General features: G+C 40.7%; 1 protein-coding gene across 1 annotated transcript in view; it reads left to right on the top strand.

Annotated features, from left to right (window-relative positions):
• The window catches only part of NDP (norrin cystine knot growth factor NDP), a 51,093-nt gene extending 33,430 nt beyond the window's left edge, over nucleotides 1-17,663 (top strand). The window contains exon 2 of the mRNA XM_082244408.1: nucleotides 17,279-17,663. Coding sequence (XP_082100534.1) covers nucleotides 17,279-17,506 — 228 coding nt within the window. The 3' untranslated portion in view covers nucleotides 17,507-17,663. The remainder of the gene's footprint in view (nucleotides 1-17,278) is intronic.
• Nucleotides 17,664-17,980: the final 317 nt, after the last annotated feature.

The following is a 17,980-nucleotide window of genomic DNA, read 5'->3' as shown; positions in this document are numbered from 1 at the left end:
CTGACCTTCACTCTTTTAGGACTCACAGACACGGGCACATTCCTCTTTACAGCGTAAACATACTGATGTATTTTGGTGCAGGGGCCCCTGGTGCTGAATATAGCTGCCCATAGACATGAATTGGTGTAGGAGGATGTACGCAAGTATGTGGTACTGCTTGCGTAAAGTGATAGTACATACATAGGTCTCAGAACTCAGTCTGCATTCGGGACCTTAAGTCTGTACACATGTGCCACTTTTCTCAAATAGCATGAACATACCTTCATACAGCTTGCTACACTCATTCATGTCTATGGGGGGCTGAAAGCAGTATAAGGGGCTTCAGGGCACTAGGATTAGCTAGTGTGTATCAGCTGATAGGAGGAATGCACCTGCATGCACGAGCCCTTAACCTAAGAATAATGCTTTTACATGATGTGCAATCACATGATGGTATCAACAAGAGCAACTCTTAGCCTTCCTAAATGCCTATGGAGTCCCTTGAGATCCTAGGTCCAGGCTGTACATGGGCCTGCAATGCATTGTACCTGTGATCAGTGGATTACCGGTGCAATGTCAGGCTCTTTAGACACTTACTCAAGCTTTCTGTTAGAAAGTTGGTGGAAGAGTCATTGGAGGATGAGGCTTCTTATCAGCACCCCCGTAGTTCACTGACAACTACAAGATGCCTGCCACGGTGGAAGACAGGACTTGTAGTTTATTAATCAACAGATCTCTGTGAATGGATGACACGGCTGTGTGGTTTGAGTCCCACACAGTTATGCCGATTTTAAAATGTGAAAGTGACTGTGGGGGAGAGGATTAGAAGGTCCTGGAGCATGTTGTCTGTTACACCCTAAATATGGATGTAACATGTAATATGTTCCAAACTTGAGCTTATGCTTTGAACCCCGCCCCTTTGCATTGCTAAGCTTCACCACTTGTCAGACTTAGATAGGCAGAAAAGGCTCTACTATTTGCATGTTAAATAGCAGGGTGGGGGGTTTAGTATCAGACAGGGCAGGCATAAATCTCAACTTGGGCAGAAGACGAGGCCTCATATACAGCTTGAGCCTAGGATATAAGGTGCTTTTCTGGAACATAGGGATTGATATGGAAACTAACATGGCAATTTACTTTGGCACTATTGGCTTTGTTACCTCAGAAACATTTTAGGACAGCTGAAGTTATTTTAAATGAGAATATTATTGAAATTGAGAATACTAACAGTCTGCTACAAATCAACCCTTCATTACCATACTTACCATTAAAGAATTAAAGTTGTACTGAAACAATGACATGCTTAGGAAACAAGAACATGTAAAAGTTTCCAAATTAAATTCCATAGCTGGAGAGCAAAACCGTTCAGCTATGAAGAATATTGTCTTAGGCTGCAGCTTTTTTTGTAAAACAGCAGTTTTTTCATGAAATCAGTAAAGTAATACCAATGTGCAATAATTAGTTTTGTCATAAACATCCAGCTCTCTTCCAGCAAGACATAAAATATTTGTGAAGGAGACGCATGCAAAAAAGTACTTTTAAGTCCTACAAGATCCTTTTTATACCGCTAATTATGTGTATTCTTGTCCGATTGTATCAAAGGATTAGTGTTTTTGTAAAAGCTGAAATGAGACAATTAAAGTGTAATTCTTTGTGGGTTTAGAGGGAATCCCCAGAACAATTTAAACTAAACAATACTGAGGAAAAGACATAGAAAAAGGTTGCAATTGTAATTACTGACTCCAAGCAGCTGTGTAAATCAATGTCTTATATTATACAGCATTAAAGTTTTCCAATAGAGGTGAATAAATTGTATAAAAACCAAAGACATTTACAAACTGGGGTGGCCGGCACCACATCCAAGTCCAGTCAATCACAACTACCCATTATATTTTTAACAGAGATGGATGTAAGCTAATTTTCAAGCATGCAAATCAGGATATTGGTGGTTGAAAGTCATTCATCCAGACTATATAGATCTCCTCTCCTTTTAACGATATAAGCTATTATCATACTCATCTGTAGAACAATGAATTGAAAGGCCACTTTTTTAGAAACTGATTAAAAAACAACTAACTCAACTTTGTAGATCCAATCTTAAAGAACCTATAATAAATCAATGTAACGCTCTTCCATGGTGTCTGCAAAAGGGATGCAACTCAAAAATTTATTTATTTAAAGACTCAGTACCTTAAACAAGTAAACTGCTAACAAATATTACATTTGCTAATTTACAATATTGAAATATTATTAATGATCATAATAATAGTAATAGTAGTAATGTGCAGTGAGTGGCTGAAGAGATGCTCAAGTAGGTTAGAGTCACACGAGGAGTGGACTAGGAGCTTTTGGCCTGGAAGGCAAACAAAACCAAATGGCTTTTTCATGGTAGTGACTAAAGGCATTTCACTCTACCAAGTGTGCCGCAGTGCCCCTGTCATTAGTGGCCATGGTTAAAGGTGGACGATGTCTGTAACACACATTTTAACAGTATGGATGCTAAAGAAATGATAATAGATGATAAATTGTTAATATGGAAGTATTTTTATGAGCTAAAAATGATAACTACTGTTCTGGGAATTGATATGGACTCAACCCAATAAAATAAATAAAATATCATGGTATCATTGCAAAAAAATTTTTTTTTCTTTAGAAAATAGGGACAAGACACTTCAGTTTTATATTCTCCTAGCATTGACTTCCTTTGCAGCCTCTGGTCACATAACATCTTAGAGTCGCAAAATAGGTAGATATGAAAAGATGGCAGGTCTGAAAAAGGGTCAGGTGGTTATATAACACCAAGTAACTGTCAAAGACCTGCTTTGATGGAGGTCCGAATGAGGCATTATCTCCACTCATGTCCACCAGCCCAAAATATATAATTTGTACTGACCCAGGGGACAATTGCCCCACTGCCCCCATCTCAGTCCTCCCCTGCTTTAAATCACCACTCCTAGCACACACCCAAAATTCCCCCCCAGAACATTTCTTACCCCCTGCTGCTGCCTAAATTCCCCCTTGCAAGACAAATCTCTCCCCCCCCCCCATCTTCTTACATGATACCACAGTGCCCAGGGCAGCTGCTTCCTAAATTCCTCCTTCCAACACAAATCTTTCCCCCTCAATCTCCTCACATGATACCACAGTGCCCAGGGCAGACACCCCTTGTCCCAGCCCTGGTGCTGGGTCTTCCTCAGCAAATGGCAAATGGTCCCAATTACAAGTGTGAATGGGGCCTAACACAAGTACAACAATGTATCAGCACTTCAACACTTCTGGTAGCTTAAGACCCTGTTCACACTGGGGCGACCTGTCAGGCGACCTGGTCGCCTGACAGGTCGCCGTAGGTCGTCTGGCATAGAGAAGCTGTGGACCCGTTCTAATAGGAGCGACACAAGTCGCTCCGACTTAGAAAAAGGGTCTGGAGCTTCTTTGGGGCGACCTGCATTGACTTCAATGTTATGAAGTCTGTGCCGGCCGCTCTGAGGTCACGGTGCGAGCAGCGCGCCGTGACCTGCGAGGTCACCCTGGGAAGTCGGATCGCCCCAGTGTGAACGGGGCCTTAAACATTTAGGACCAGGTCAGGCTCACTTTATGAGATGTAGCTTGTCATAGTTCACTTCAAAACACAGCTTAGACATATTTAAATCTAAAAATGTAGTGTTTGTAATGAAATAGGTGGGACGTTTCCTGCAATAAGCTTGAGAGGATAGATTTTCTGTTATCATTGCTTTAACTATAAACCAACACATAAAAAGAGTCAGGCAAGCTGGTTCATATGATTTAAATTGATAAGCCATTTCTATGCTGTTTGAAATTCTTATCTATCTTTCCACCATTAATAAGATATGTAAAGGTGGTGCATGGTTTTCCATAGGACAAGCCCATTATTTTAATGAAAATTGTTTCCTGGAATATTATCTTCTCCTGACAGAAATAGAGCACACATTGATTACAAAGGTTAACTTTAACATGGATTGTTTAAAAAAAAAAAAAATAAAAAATAATAGTTTTATTACCAGTAGAGAGGTTTTTACAATAAAAGCCGCCTGCATTTCCATTTGCTTTGTGTTTATATGAAGATCCACACTGAAACCCAATTAGAGATGGCAGGTGGCTTACTGTACTTACCATGTGTTTATATCTGAATCCTTGACATGTTTTTGTGAATGCTCCTACCATCTATGTAAGAATTGCTTTGCTTCTTAGACCACTTGTCCTATGACTTGGGACTGCAAAGTTGCATGACAAGTCGTACCCCATGATTTCCAATGAGTACCATATATATCTGTGTCACTTCAAGTCACAGTGACTTCAAAGTAGTCCCTGCACTACTTTAGTCCGAGTCCATAGACCTCAAGATTACACAGGCATTGCTTCAACTTGCCTCAAAGACCTGCAGCAAAGTCATGTCAAAGTCGTGCGACTTTCAGGTCGTACAAGTGTGAAAGGGGCCTAAGTTATACATTTCTCAGCCCTATCTTGCAGTAATTTTCCCGTCCTCTATTTGTAAATCACATCTCATTCGCAGAAGTTGAAGTCACAGCGGAGTTGTACAGAAAGGGTGGGTATAGTCGGGCACTATTGATGAGCGCCTGTCACAGCTCTCTCTGTTCTACTAACCCTGCCATGCCGTTATATTACAACAGTGGTGGTTGGAGGAAGGGGCGCTCGAGGAATAGGATTGCAAGGAATCCAGGAGCCAGCACATGGGACACATTGGATTAGTAGAGTCATGTCCCTTGTGCTGATTTTGTTTTATTTTTTTTTAATTTGTGTAAACTTTGGCTTTAAGCTCGATTCACACTAGTCCGACTCCACAGTCACGTGACATTCAGTGCAACTTTGGAGTCCGACTTTGATACAACTTTTTACACTCTGTAGCATTGAAGTTGTATCAAAGTCGGACCAAAGTAATGCAGGAACTTTTTCTAAAGTCAGACAGACTTGTGTAGTATCAGTTAAAACCGCTCTCATAGGCAAACATTGAATTTCACATGTCATTTGACTTAGGGTCTCACAGGATGCGTCCTATGACGCATCAGTGTGAATCAAGTCTAAAGAAGTGATGTGCACCACTTTCAGTAACCTTAAAATAATCTAAAGAAAAAAATCTCAAATAACCTAAAATAAATAAACATATAGAGTATATACATATTGTATATTTATTAGAGGTACTTACCTAGAGCTATTAATTTATGCAGCTCTTTACATATGTATTATACATTCACATGAGTCCCTGCTCTCAAGGAGCTTACAATCTAAGGTCCCTAACTCACATTCATAAATACACATACACATGCTAGGGTCAGTTAACCTGCCGGTGTGTCTTTGGAGTGTTGGAGGATACCCATGCAGGCACAGGGAGAACATGCAAACTCCAGACAGGTAGTGCCATGTTTGGGATGTGAACCAACAACCCTAGTGCTGTCAGGTGGAAGTGCTAACCATTTAGCCATTGTGCTATGTCTGTGTGTATTTATTAGTAAAGCCTGACTAGGGACTACAATTTTTTTTTTTTCTATAAATTTCTCACACCCTATTAAAAAAAAAGAATAGCTCTGCAAATCATACCTTCAGTTACATCTAATGAATTTCTGTGGCAGTTTTGCTACACATTTTTGCAAAAGGGTACCAAAGCTGCCACATATTCAGACAAAACAGCAGGTTCAAAGGTATATTATACTGAACCAAGTACGTGCAGTCAGGGGAGGCACAGCTTCGGTTACCTGGGGTCACAGAGACCCCACATTTGGGAAGTAGGTCCCTAAAGTCTTACCCTACCACTGGCCACCACTGGGGCTCCTAGCACCTATGATTCCGGAGATAAGGGGCTCCTTGCGCAGCCTGTCAGAAGCTACATACAGCATTGTCATTTTAAATAAAAGCTAGTACTGAGAGGAAGAGCTCACAGTGCCAGTAAAGCACCATTGGTCCTAGCTGTCCAATAAAAATGATGCAGTGGAGGCTCTCCTCTTACTGCAGTGTCATATTGTTTTTAAGGTAATTTACTATACTTTCAAAAACTGTACTTAAGCAGGTGGCTTAACGGGCAAATTACTGAAGTTTGAAGTTATAACTTCAACTCAGTAATTTCACAGTAAATAGATAAATAATAAATTATTATGCTATAACTTTGAGCATAATAATATATTATTTTGCTTGATTAAAAAAGTACCTTTTAGACACATGCTCCCTTCCAGCCCAGCCCTCTTAACTACAAGGAAAAAACATGGGTTTATGGGTATAAGGTTTACTTATAATTCCATGTTTTTTTTTTTTTTCACACAGTTTAGAGGGAGAATCTGCTGCTGCTGAAAAGGTACTTTTTTAATCAAGCAAAATAATATATTATTATGCTCAATGTTATAGCATAATAATGTATTATTTATATATTTACTGTGAAATTACTGAGTTGAAGTTATAACTTCAAACTTCAGTGATTTGCCCGTTAAGCCACCTGCTTAAGTACAGTTTTTGAAAGTATAGTAAATTACCTTAAAAAAATATATAATATTTATTTGTATATTACTTACTTATGGTAATTAAACCACTTGCTCCCAGGCCAATTCTGACACTTCTCTCCTACATGTAAAAATCATATTTTTTTTGCTAAAAAATGAGTCAGAACCCCCAAACATTATATATATATATATATATATATATATATATATATATATATATATATATATATATTTTAACAGACACCATAGGGAATAAAATTGTGGTCATTGCAACATTTTATGTCACACGGTATTTGTGCAGCAATTTTTCAAATGCAAAAAAACGGTTTTATTAATAAAAAAAAAAAAAAACACTAGTTAGCCTGATTTTTTTTGTATAATGTGAAGGATGATGTTACACCGAGTATATGGATACCTAACACGTCCCACTTTATAATGGCGCAGACTTGTGGAATGGTGTCAAACTTCAGTACTTAAAAATCTCCAAAGGCGACGCTTTAACATTTTTAAAGGTTACATGTTTAGAGTTACAGAGGAGGTCTAGAGTTAAAATTATTTCTCTCGATCTAACATTTTCGGCGATACCTTACATGTGTTGTTTGAACGCCGTTTACATATGCTAAAACAAGTCCTTATGCTGGTTAAATTAGTGAACTATGAGAACTAATTAAGGTGCTATATATAATCTATATAATCAGAGAATGGTTCAGGTTCTATTATTTTATTATATAGATTATATATGGTACTTTCATTGGTTTTCATAGTTTACTAATTTAACCAACATAAGGACTTGTTTTAAAAAAATCAGGACTGTTGGTAGCTACATAGAGTGTAATTTTTATTTTTTATTTCTGCATTCTGTAACAGCCCTGTACTTAACCAGTGAAATTTCAGCATTTACAGGGCTGTTACAGAATGCAAAAATAAAATATAATCTGCTGTCCAATAAATTCCTTTCACCAGACGCCTATTTGTCTGGGAGAATCTAATTGACTGACTGTGTCCTGATGCGCGGGTTTTTAAGTGTAAGCCAATTTGCTGAGGATAAAGATGAAATTTTTCCTCTCACAGCGCTCGGCTACGCTGTGAGGGTTTAGGTCCCTTTCACACTTATGCGACCGCATTAACCGCAATTTTTTTGCCACAATTTTACCGTGATTTTAACTGGACTTGAAGCAACGCTTATGTCTATGGACCTCAAAATGCCTTAAAATCAGTCTAAAGTAGTGCAGGGACTACTTTGAAGTAGTTGCGACAGATATGAACGATACTCATTGGAAATCATGGAGTGCCCCAAGTCACAGGACAAGTCGCACCAGTGCGAAAGGGGCCTCATTCACTAGATGGGGATGTAGGGTTTATTCGCTAAATAATGTGGGGGTTGTATCTGGCTCTAAAACTAGCCAGTGCCTCACCAGCCACTGACCTAACTGCAGGTCCCTGCACTGAACCTCAACAGTATATTAAGTCTGCCAACAACAGATACGCTAAATGTACTACACTTGCAGGTGCATCAACTACGATTTCATTATTATTATTTTCCACCAGGAGGCCATCATATGGCGTTCTGGGCTTTAAGTGGAGATATCTGAATAATACCTGCAGCTTCAGGCATCATTGGGATATTTTTTTTCCGCAGGCGATTCCCTGCAATGTAAAAGCCATCATAATGATTCAGACTGTTGATTGCTTTTACAGGTGGCTCCGGCTCACCTGTGTGATTGGCGACCCAGAGAATGAAACCAACTATGGCAGTGGATTACCATAGAGCTGGCCGTGGACCAAATAGTCCCCGACTATCTCTATGACCTTCGGATGCTGGAAGCGACATCATGACATCACTTCTGACAACTGCAGATGTAAACACTGCTCTTTTTTTTCCCCTGAAAACTTGAGATTGTTTTTTTTTTTTAATCTCAGGCTTTTCAGCATAGAGGAGAGATGTGGGGACTTATAGACCCCAGATCTCTTTGTAAAGAGGACCTGTCATGCCCTATTCCTATTGCAAGTGGTGTTTACATTCCTTGTAATAGGAATAAAAATTATCAAAAAAAAATAATTAAAGGAAAAGTGTAAAAATAAAAAAATAAAAATAAAATAAACAATATAAAAAAAAAAAAAGTAAAGCGCCCCATCTCCTCGTGCTTGCAGCATATTTAAACAGCGTTCAAACCACACATGTGCGGTATTTCCGCAAACATTAAAGCGAGAGCAATAATTCTGTCAGGATACCTCTTCTGTAACTATAAACTGGTAACCTGTAAACATTTTTTAAAGCGTAGCCAAAGGAGATTTTAAATACCAAAGTTTGGCGCCATTCTACGAGTGTGACGTGTTAGGTATCTATTTACTCAATGCAACATCATCTTTCACATTATGCAAAAAAATCAGGCTAACTTTAGTGTTTTTTTTCTTCATAAAAGTGTTTTTTCCCCCCAAAAAAGGGTGCAAATACCACATGACATAAAAAATGGCAACAATCGCCATTTTATTCCCTAGGGTCTCTGCTAAAAAAATTTAGAAATATAATGTTTGGGATGGCAAATGGTTAAATGTCCCCTGCGTCTTGAATTATTTTCCTGAAACTTACATAATGGTCAGTGAGTGCTTTTAAAACAACACTTGAAGGGTATGTTTACTGGTGGTTTATAGGGCACCTGTACTTCTGATGACATTCAAGAGCATGTAAACCCTAAAAATGATATTGCTCTTTTTTTAGTCTGCTTGTTTATTATACCATGTAAAGCTTTTTGTTGTAACTGTTTGATGAGTGCTGTTGATCCTTACCGAAATCCAAGGCTGTCCCGTGTCCTGTGCACTCTGCATTAATGCAAGCAGTTTTATCAGCCCTGCCCAGTTCACTTCTGTGGACTACAGAACACAGAGTAATAGAAAAGAGGAGACAGGGAGGCTTTCCTTAGTAGTCCCTAACACACTTTCTGTCCAATAGTGACAATGTTGCTCCTACATGCAGTAAATAATTGTTGTCACCCTGAAACAGGAAGTATGTTTAGACAGAATCACTAGGTAAAATAAAGGAAAAAAAAATGTAGCCACCAAATCTAAGGACTGGCAAGGTGGAAAATGTTATATATTTGTTCTTGAGTTGAGATTTCCTTCAACCAGTTCAGGACACAGGATGGCATCCACCCACGCATCCTAAAAGAATTGAGTGCCGTAATTTCGAAGCCTTTGTTTCTAATTTTTAGGGACTCGTTAAGGACTGGAAAAGTACCACTTGATTGGCATAGGGCCAATGTGGTGCCTATATTTAAAAAGGGATCAAAGTCTTTGCCAAGTAACTATAGACCTGTTAGTTTAACTTCTATAGTCGGGAAGATATTGGAGAGTTTAACCACTTACCGCATACTAACATACCCGTACGTCGGGTAACTTTGCGGGGTTATACCGGGATGATGCCTCTAGCTTTTTTAAGTGTTTTAGCAAGATTAATATTAATATCTTTATCACAAATATTTTTATTACATTCATTTTAATTTTTTGTCTATTAAAGGTTGTACCCCAGATTGAAAATACTTTTTTCTTTTGCAATTTTTAAACACATTTTTTTATGCTGTGGCCCTCGTAGTAGCCCCGTGAATAGCTGCTTCGTAAATGATGTAAATAAGCCGCCCTCTATACTCACCTATAGTAATACAGGGAGTAGCAAGATGGCCTCCATTCGGCAACGAACACGGAGCACCAAGATGGCTGACGGCAGTCAATCTGTTGCCATGACAAGGGCTGGCTATAAGAAGACCGGGAGTGCGCCATGGTGACGCCGCTCCAGCAGACGTCGATGACGAAACGCGTAGGGCGGGTCCATTGCGTCACAGCGTCACTTCCGGTTTGAGACTCCACCGCCGTGGAACGCGGAAGCTTCCCGGCGATTGCAACTGATGCGAGGCAGCTACCACGGCTTCTCATAGTGAGTGGATGCTACGTTCTTTTGTATTCAGTTTATGATTGATACTTCACAAGGCTCCCCCTTTCTTTCTCCCCATATGGACACTCGTCAATCGGTGCTTGGCTGATTGTGGAGGGGGACCTTTGAAGATTCATCTTGCCTAATTTCCGTTTAGGGCAGGTTGTATATACAGCACGACACCTAGTGGTTACACAGGTGATTGCAGCTGATTGCTCATTTTACTTTATTTCATCTTGATTTATTCACACGGGATTATTCCCTGATCTCACTCTATTTCACTTTTATGGTTTTTACTGGCATGTTGCACCTTTGTCAGTAACAGTGTCAGGAATAGTCACCACCAATTTTTGATTATTCTATTTCCACAGTGGATTGATTTAATTACTTGTACACCTTAATAAAAAAAACACTGTCTATGTTATTTATTTATTTATTGCACTTCAGCACTTTCTGGGTTTATCTATCACACACCTGGAGAATTTACCTTTTTATTTGTACCCACTTGATACACAGTATATATAATAATTTTTTAACCCTTAGGGTTTTTTGGGACACACCCTCTCATTTATCATTGATTATAAGAGATTGCACTTTATTACTATTTAATTATTTATTTGCACAAGGTAGCGCCGTTTACAACCTTCCTCTGCACTTCACATATATCTTAACCCCTTTTGGGGTTTGGTTGTTGGCTGCTTACACCTGTGAGTCCTTCACGCCTCACCGCACACTCCATAGCGCTGGTCAAATTCTGCTTTTACATAGTACCTGAGTATTTGTGAGTAGCTATTACTACCTGAGTGTCTGTGTGTACCTATTACTACCTGAGTGTCTGTGAGTACCTATTACTACCTGAGTGTTGGGAGTACCTATTACTACCTGAGTGTTGGGAGTACCTATTACTACCTGAGTGTCTGTGAGTACCTATTACTACCTGAGTGTCTGGGAGTACCTATTACTACCTGAGTTTTGGGAGTACCTATTACTACCTGAGTGTTGGGAGTACCTATTACTACCTGAGTGTCTGTGAGTACCTATTACTACCTGAGTGTCTGTGAGTACCTATTACTACCTGAGTGTTGGGAGTACCTATTACTACCTGAGTGTTGGGAGAAACTATTACTACCTGAGTATCTGTGAGTACCTATTACTACCCGAGTATCTGTGAGTACCTATTACTACCTGAGTGTCTGTGAGTACCTAGTACTACCTGAGTGTCTGTGAGTACCTAGTACTACCTGAGTATCTGGGAGTACCTATTACTACCTGAGTGTCTGGGAGTACCTATTACTACCTGAGTGTTGGGAGTACCTATTACTACCTGAGTGTCTGTGAGTACCTATTACTACCTGAGTGTCTGGGAGTACCTATTACTACCTGCATGTCTGGGAGTACCTATTACTACCTGAGTGTCTGGGAGTACCTATTACTACCTGAGTGTCTGTGAGTAGCTATTACTACCTGAGTGTCTGTGAGTACCTATTACTACCTGAGTGTCTGGGAGTACCTATTACTACCTGAGTGTCTGGGAGTACCTATTACTACCTGAGGGCCTGTGAGTACCTATTACTACCTGTGCGACTGACCGGGCTGTGTGTCTGTGAGTGTTGAGTGACTGACCGGGCTGTGTGTCTGTGAGTGTTGTGTGACTGTGAGTGTTGTGCGACTGACTGGGCTGTGCGAATGAGTGTTGGGCAACTGAGAGTGTTGTGCGACTGACCGGGCTGTGCAAATGACCGAGCTGTGCGACTGAGTGTTGGGCAACTGAGAGTGTTGTGCGACTGACCGGGCTGTGCGACTGTGAGTGTGGTGCGACTGAACCGGGCTGTGAGACTGTGAGTGTGATGCAACTGTGAGTGTGTGCGACTGTGAGTGTTGTGCGACTGACCGGGTGGTGCAACTGGGAGTGTTGTGCGACTGACCGGGTTGTGAGATTGTGAGTGTTGTGCAACTGAGTGTCAAGTGAGGGGAGCGGAGTACCAGAGGGTGAGAAGGTAGAGTTAGGAAGCCAGGAAATAGCCACATAGGATAGACTTAAATTACTGAATCCCCATTAGATTAGATTAGTAGGTACAATGCCCGGCGGGTGTGGAGATGCGACTCGGTGTACATCTTGTAATATGTATGCGTTCCTCGGACATGTGATCAAGGGCGAATACAAATGCGCAAAATGTAAGCAAGGTGCTTCCCTGGAAGCTCAGGTCCTGAATCTAGGGAAGCAGCTGGCAACACTGAGACGAATGTCCATACTGGAGGAGAGCCAGGATCGTACCAGTCAGGTGCAGGCAGGGGTCTGCACAGAGGTGGGCGGAGTATCGGAGGTGCAGGCATCAGAGCAGAGTAGAGGGGTGACAGTTAGGAGGGGTAGAAGGGGACAAGGCAAGGAGGCTGATCCTGGGCTGGAGCACCCCAATAGATACGCCCCATTGTGTGATGTTGGGGAAACCAGTCAGGGACCAGCATTGCTGGAGCAGAGCGACGCCCCTAGCTGCCAGGGGAAGAACTCCTCCAGTGAGGCCGGGAGAAAGGGAAAGGAAAGACAGGTGCTGGTGGTAGGGGACTCAATTATTAGAAGGACAGACGAATGTCCATACTGGAGGAGAGCCAGGATCGTACCAGTCAGGTGCAGGCAGGGGTCTGCACAGAGGTGGGCGGAGTATCGGAGGTGCAGGCATCAGAGCAGAGTAGAGGGGTGACAGTTAGGAGGGGTAGAAGGGGACAAGGCAAGGAGGCTGATCCTGGGCTGGAGCACCCCAATAGATACGCCCCGTTGTGTGATGTTGGGGAAACCAGTCAGGGACCAGCATTGCTGGAGCAGAGCGACGCCCCTAGCTGCCAGGGGAAGAACTCCTCCAGTGAGGCCGGGAGAAAGGGAAAGGAAAGACAGGTGCTGGTGGTAGGGGAATCAATTATTAGAAGGACAGACAGTGTAATCTGTGACAAAGACCGTGTGTGCCGAACAGTCTGTTGTTTGCCGGGCGCTCGGGTTTGGCACATCGCGGATCAGGTGGACAGATTATTGGGTGGGGCTGGGGAAGACCCAGCTGTCATGGTACACGTGGGTACCAATGACATAGGTAGAGGAAGATGGAGAGTCCTAAACAATTTCAGGGACTTAGGCGCTAAGTTGAGGAGTAGGACCTCCAAGGTAGTATTTTCCGAAATACTACCTGTACCTCGAGCCTTGGGCGGGTGTGGAAAGTGGGGTCCCCCAGGGTTCTGTCCTGGGACCAATCCTGTTTAATTTATTCATAAATGATCTAGAGGAGGGGGTATCTAGTACAATCTCAGTATTTGCGGATGATACTAAACTAAGCTTGCCAATATCTTCCATGCGGGATGTGGAAACCTTACAAGCGGACCTGAACAAAATAACGGGGTGGGCAACTACATGGCAGATGAGGTTTAATGTTGAAAAATGTACAGTAATGCACTTGGGGGCCAGAAACCAGAAAGCAAGCTACTCACTAGGGGGGAACCTCTGGGTGAGTCTAGGATGGAAAAAGACTTGGGGGTACTGGTAGACAACAGGCTTGGCAGTGGCATGCAATGCCAAGCCGCTGCAAGCAAAGCCAACAGAATACTGGGATGTATAAAAAAGGGGATTCACTCCAGAAATAAAGAGATTATTCTCCCTCTCTACAAGACTCTAGTCCGGCCACATCTGGAGTATGCTGTCCAGTTCTGGGCACCGGTCCTCAGGAAGGATGTGCTGGTATTGGAAAGAGTCCAGAGAAGGGCAACAAAAATAATTAGGGGACATCAGCTATGAGGAAAGACTACAAGCACTGAACCTATTCTCTCTGGAGAAGAGACGATTGAGGGGGGATATGATATCAATGTACAAATACTGTACTGGCGACCCTAGCATAAGGAACAAACTATTCAGAGTAAGGGAATACAATAAGACGCGTGGCCACTCACTAAAACTAGAGGAAAGGCGGTTTAACCTTAAAATGCGTAAGGGGTTCTTCACTGTAAGAGCGGTAAGGATGTGGAATTCTCTTCCACAAGCAGTCGTATCAGCAGGGAGCATTGATAGTTTCAAAAAACTATTAGATGGGCACCTTAGAGACCACAACATACAGGGGTATACAATGTACGGTTAAAAGCAAACACACACACACATCATGGGTTGAACTGGATGGACTGATGTCTTTTTTCAACCTCACTAACTATGTAACTATATATGTAAGAATTCAGAGAGTAGTGGTTAATGATTCTTACTCTGAATGGTCTAAAGTTATCGGTGGTGTACCCCAAGGTTTAGTGTTGGGACCCTTACTTTTTAATATCTTTATAAATTATATAGGGTCTGGGATTAAAAGTAGCATTTCAGTCTTTGCAGATGATACCAAGCTTTGCAGTGGAATAACTTCTTTACAGGATGTCTCCAACTTACAAGCTGACCTCAATGCACTTTTTTTTTTTTTCATTGGGAAACTATGTGGCAAATGAGGTTTAATGTTGATAAATGTAAAGTTATGCACTTGGGGGCTAAGAATATGCATGCATCATACATACTAGGTGGAGGAGAACTGAGGGAACCCATAGCGGAGAAGGATCTGGGTGTTCTGGTAGATCATACGCTTAATAATAGCATGCAATGCCAAGCTGCTGTTTTCCAAAGCAAGCAAAGTCCTTTTTTGTATTAACAGAGGCATGGACTCCAGAGAGAGAGATATAATTTTGTCCCTGTACAAATCATTAGTAAGACCTCATCTGGAATATGCAGTTCAGTTTTGGGCACCAGTTCTTAAGAAGGATGTCGGGGAACTGGAGAAAGTGCAGAGAAGGGCAACGAAACTGATAAGAGGCATTGAGGAGCTCAGCTATGAGAAAAAATTTGAGTAACTGAATTTATTCTCTCTTGAGAAGAGGAGATTGAGGGGGGATATGATCAACATGTATAAATACATAAGGGGTCCATATAGTGAACTTGGTGTTGAGTTGTTCACTTTAAAGTCACCACAGAGGACAAGCGGGGAACTCTTTACGTCTAGAGGAAAACAGATTTCGTCTCTAAATATGGAAAGGTTTCTTCACTGTAAGAGCTGTGAAAATGTGGAATAGACTCCCTCCAGAGGTGGTTCTGGCTAGCTCACTAGATTGCTTTAAAAAAGGACTGGATTCTTTCCTAGGTGTACATAATATAAATAGGTACTAACATTTTTTTTTGGTAAAGTTGATCCAGGGAATATCCAATTGCCTCTTGGGGGATCATGGAGGAATTTTTTTCCCCTGCTGTAGCAAATTGGATCATGCTTTGCTGGGGTTTATTTTCGCCTTCCTCTGGATCAACAGCAGGTATAGGATTGCACAGTATTGTATGGTTGGGTTTTCAATACTGTTTTTTTTTTTTTTTTTTGGTTGAACTGGATGGACTTGTGTCTTTTTTCAACCTGACTAACTATGTAACTATATACGTAGTAGGTTAAACACAAGCTAATGGCTACTACTGCAGCTTTTATTTGTTTTTGAGCTGCTATTTCTCAGCTGATACAGCCCAAGAAGAGTATCCAACCAAGCATGGTCTGTGCTTGGTTAGTTGCAGGAGGGCAGGAGAGACACCAGGGAATCTAATAGACCCCTAATATCTCCATAAAGAGTACCTGTCACCTGATCAATGCTATCACCTGGGAAATTGTTAATTGTGATAGCTAAATGTAAAAAAAAGTTTTAAAAATTGTGAAAATGTATATAAAAAAAATAAATAAAAATTGTAAAACCCCGTTGCCCTGCACACACCCGCAAATGTAAATGCAGCATAGAGTGTACACATGTATAAAAACCAAGAGTATACCACACATGTGAGGCATCGCTGTGAGCTTGGAGTGAGTGCAGTCCTTCTACCACCACAGCTCACAGTTAGCTCTAAACTGATGAGCTATAAAGGCTTTTAAAGTGTTACCTATGGAAATGTTTGAGTATTATAGTTTTTTGTGATATGACGAGAGCCCACTATTTTAAGACTTGACATTTTTGGTACCTATTTACTCGATGCAACCTTTTTTTTGATATTTTATCAAAAAAGTGGGTATTACTGTATACTGTGAGTGTTTGCACTAAAATTAATTTTATTATATTTTTTCCTGAAAATATGCTTTTTATAAACAGTTGGACTAATATTGCGTGACATAAAAAACTGCAACTACTATGTTTTTATTCTACAGAGCCTCTGCTTTCAGAAAACATACAATGTTCTGGGTGTTTAAGTAATGTTTATTCCCGAAAATGCTGATTTTTTATGTGTGCAAAAAATGAAAAAATTGCTCTAGTGTCGAAGTGGTTAAAGTGGTTGTAAACCTCAGACATGAAATATGAACAAAGCATATCCCTCTATAGTGTGTATTTGTCCCAATTAAGAGCACCAAATGTAATTTCTGTCTGCTGCTTTGTTCCTCTACTATCAGCATGAATCAATTTGACAAATGAAAAAAAGTTACAGGGGGCTCCAGCTCCAGAAGATTGACAGCCTTAGCTCTCTTCCTGAGTGCTGTGTGAAGGGGGTGTGTCCCTTCCCTCCAATCAGCTCTCAGAGCTCTCCTCACTGAGCTCTGCAGAGTGTAATTTTAGCACTCTGCCCCTTTTTTCTGTCAAACCAGGCAAGCTTGATAAAATCTGGACTTTGAACGGATGTAGAGAAGAGAAGACTGCAGATAAAACAGGCACAACTTATGTAGAAGGATTTGTTTAATCTCTGTGTATTACCTAAGGCCAGGCAATTCACTGGGTAAGGGTTTACAGCCCCCTCTTCAAAAAAGCAAATGGCCAGGGCAGTGCAGCAGAGTAACCTATGCACCTGAGGTTTGTAGATAGCCTTTGAATCAAAGTACAATTGTCCTTTCAGTTCCTCTAATCTGTTTAGATGTTTAAACATTATATCTGTTTCTTTTTTTTCCTGCAGATGGTGTTGCTTGCTCGTTGTGAAGGACGCTGCAGTCAAACTTCTCGTTCTGACCCTCTTGTCTCCTTCAGCACTGTTTTAAAGCAGCCCTTTCGCTCCACGTGCCATTGCTGCAGACCTCAGACTTCCAAGTTAAAAGCCATCCGCCTACGCTGTTCTGGAGGCCTTCGTCTTACAGCCACATATCGTTATATTCTCTCTTGTCACTGCGAGGAATGCAATTCTTAGAGACTAATTACAAACAAAGACAACTGGATTGGGAAATTGTAAAGATGGACAGACAATACCCACAATATGTAAAATATATTTTTATTGTTTGTTGAAATTATTAAGTGAATTAAATATAAGCAACACATTCAATATTGTCAGCCAGTCTGAAAATAAAAAGTGGGCAATATTCACACTCCAGAGCCATTTCTGATGATCTGCTACTCCTCTTGATTTTATTCCAAGATATGCTAAAATTATTTATTTAAAGTATTGAAAGATGTATACAGTAAATATCTATATCTATATATATATATATTTAACAATTAATGTTATATGTATGCTGCAACTCTGTGCATTTGTGTATATATATATATATATCTATATATATATATATATATATATATATATATAGATATATATATATATATATCTATATATATATATATAGATATATATATAGATAGATATATATATATACAAATGCACAGAGTT

This window comes from Pelophylax lessonae (genome assembly GCF_965119305.1).
Source record: "Pelophylax lessonae genome assembly, chromosome: 2".
In the NCBI taxonomy this organism is placed as follows: Eukaryota; Metazoa; Chordata; class Amphibia; order Anura; family Ranidae; genus Pelophylax; species Pelophylax lessonae.
The sequence above is the reverse complement of the archived record's forward strand: the minus strand, read 5'-3'. Positions and strand labels throughout refer to the sequence as shown.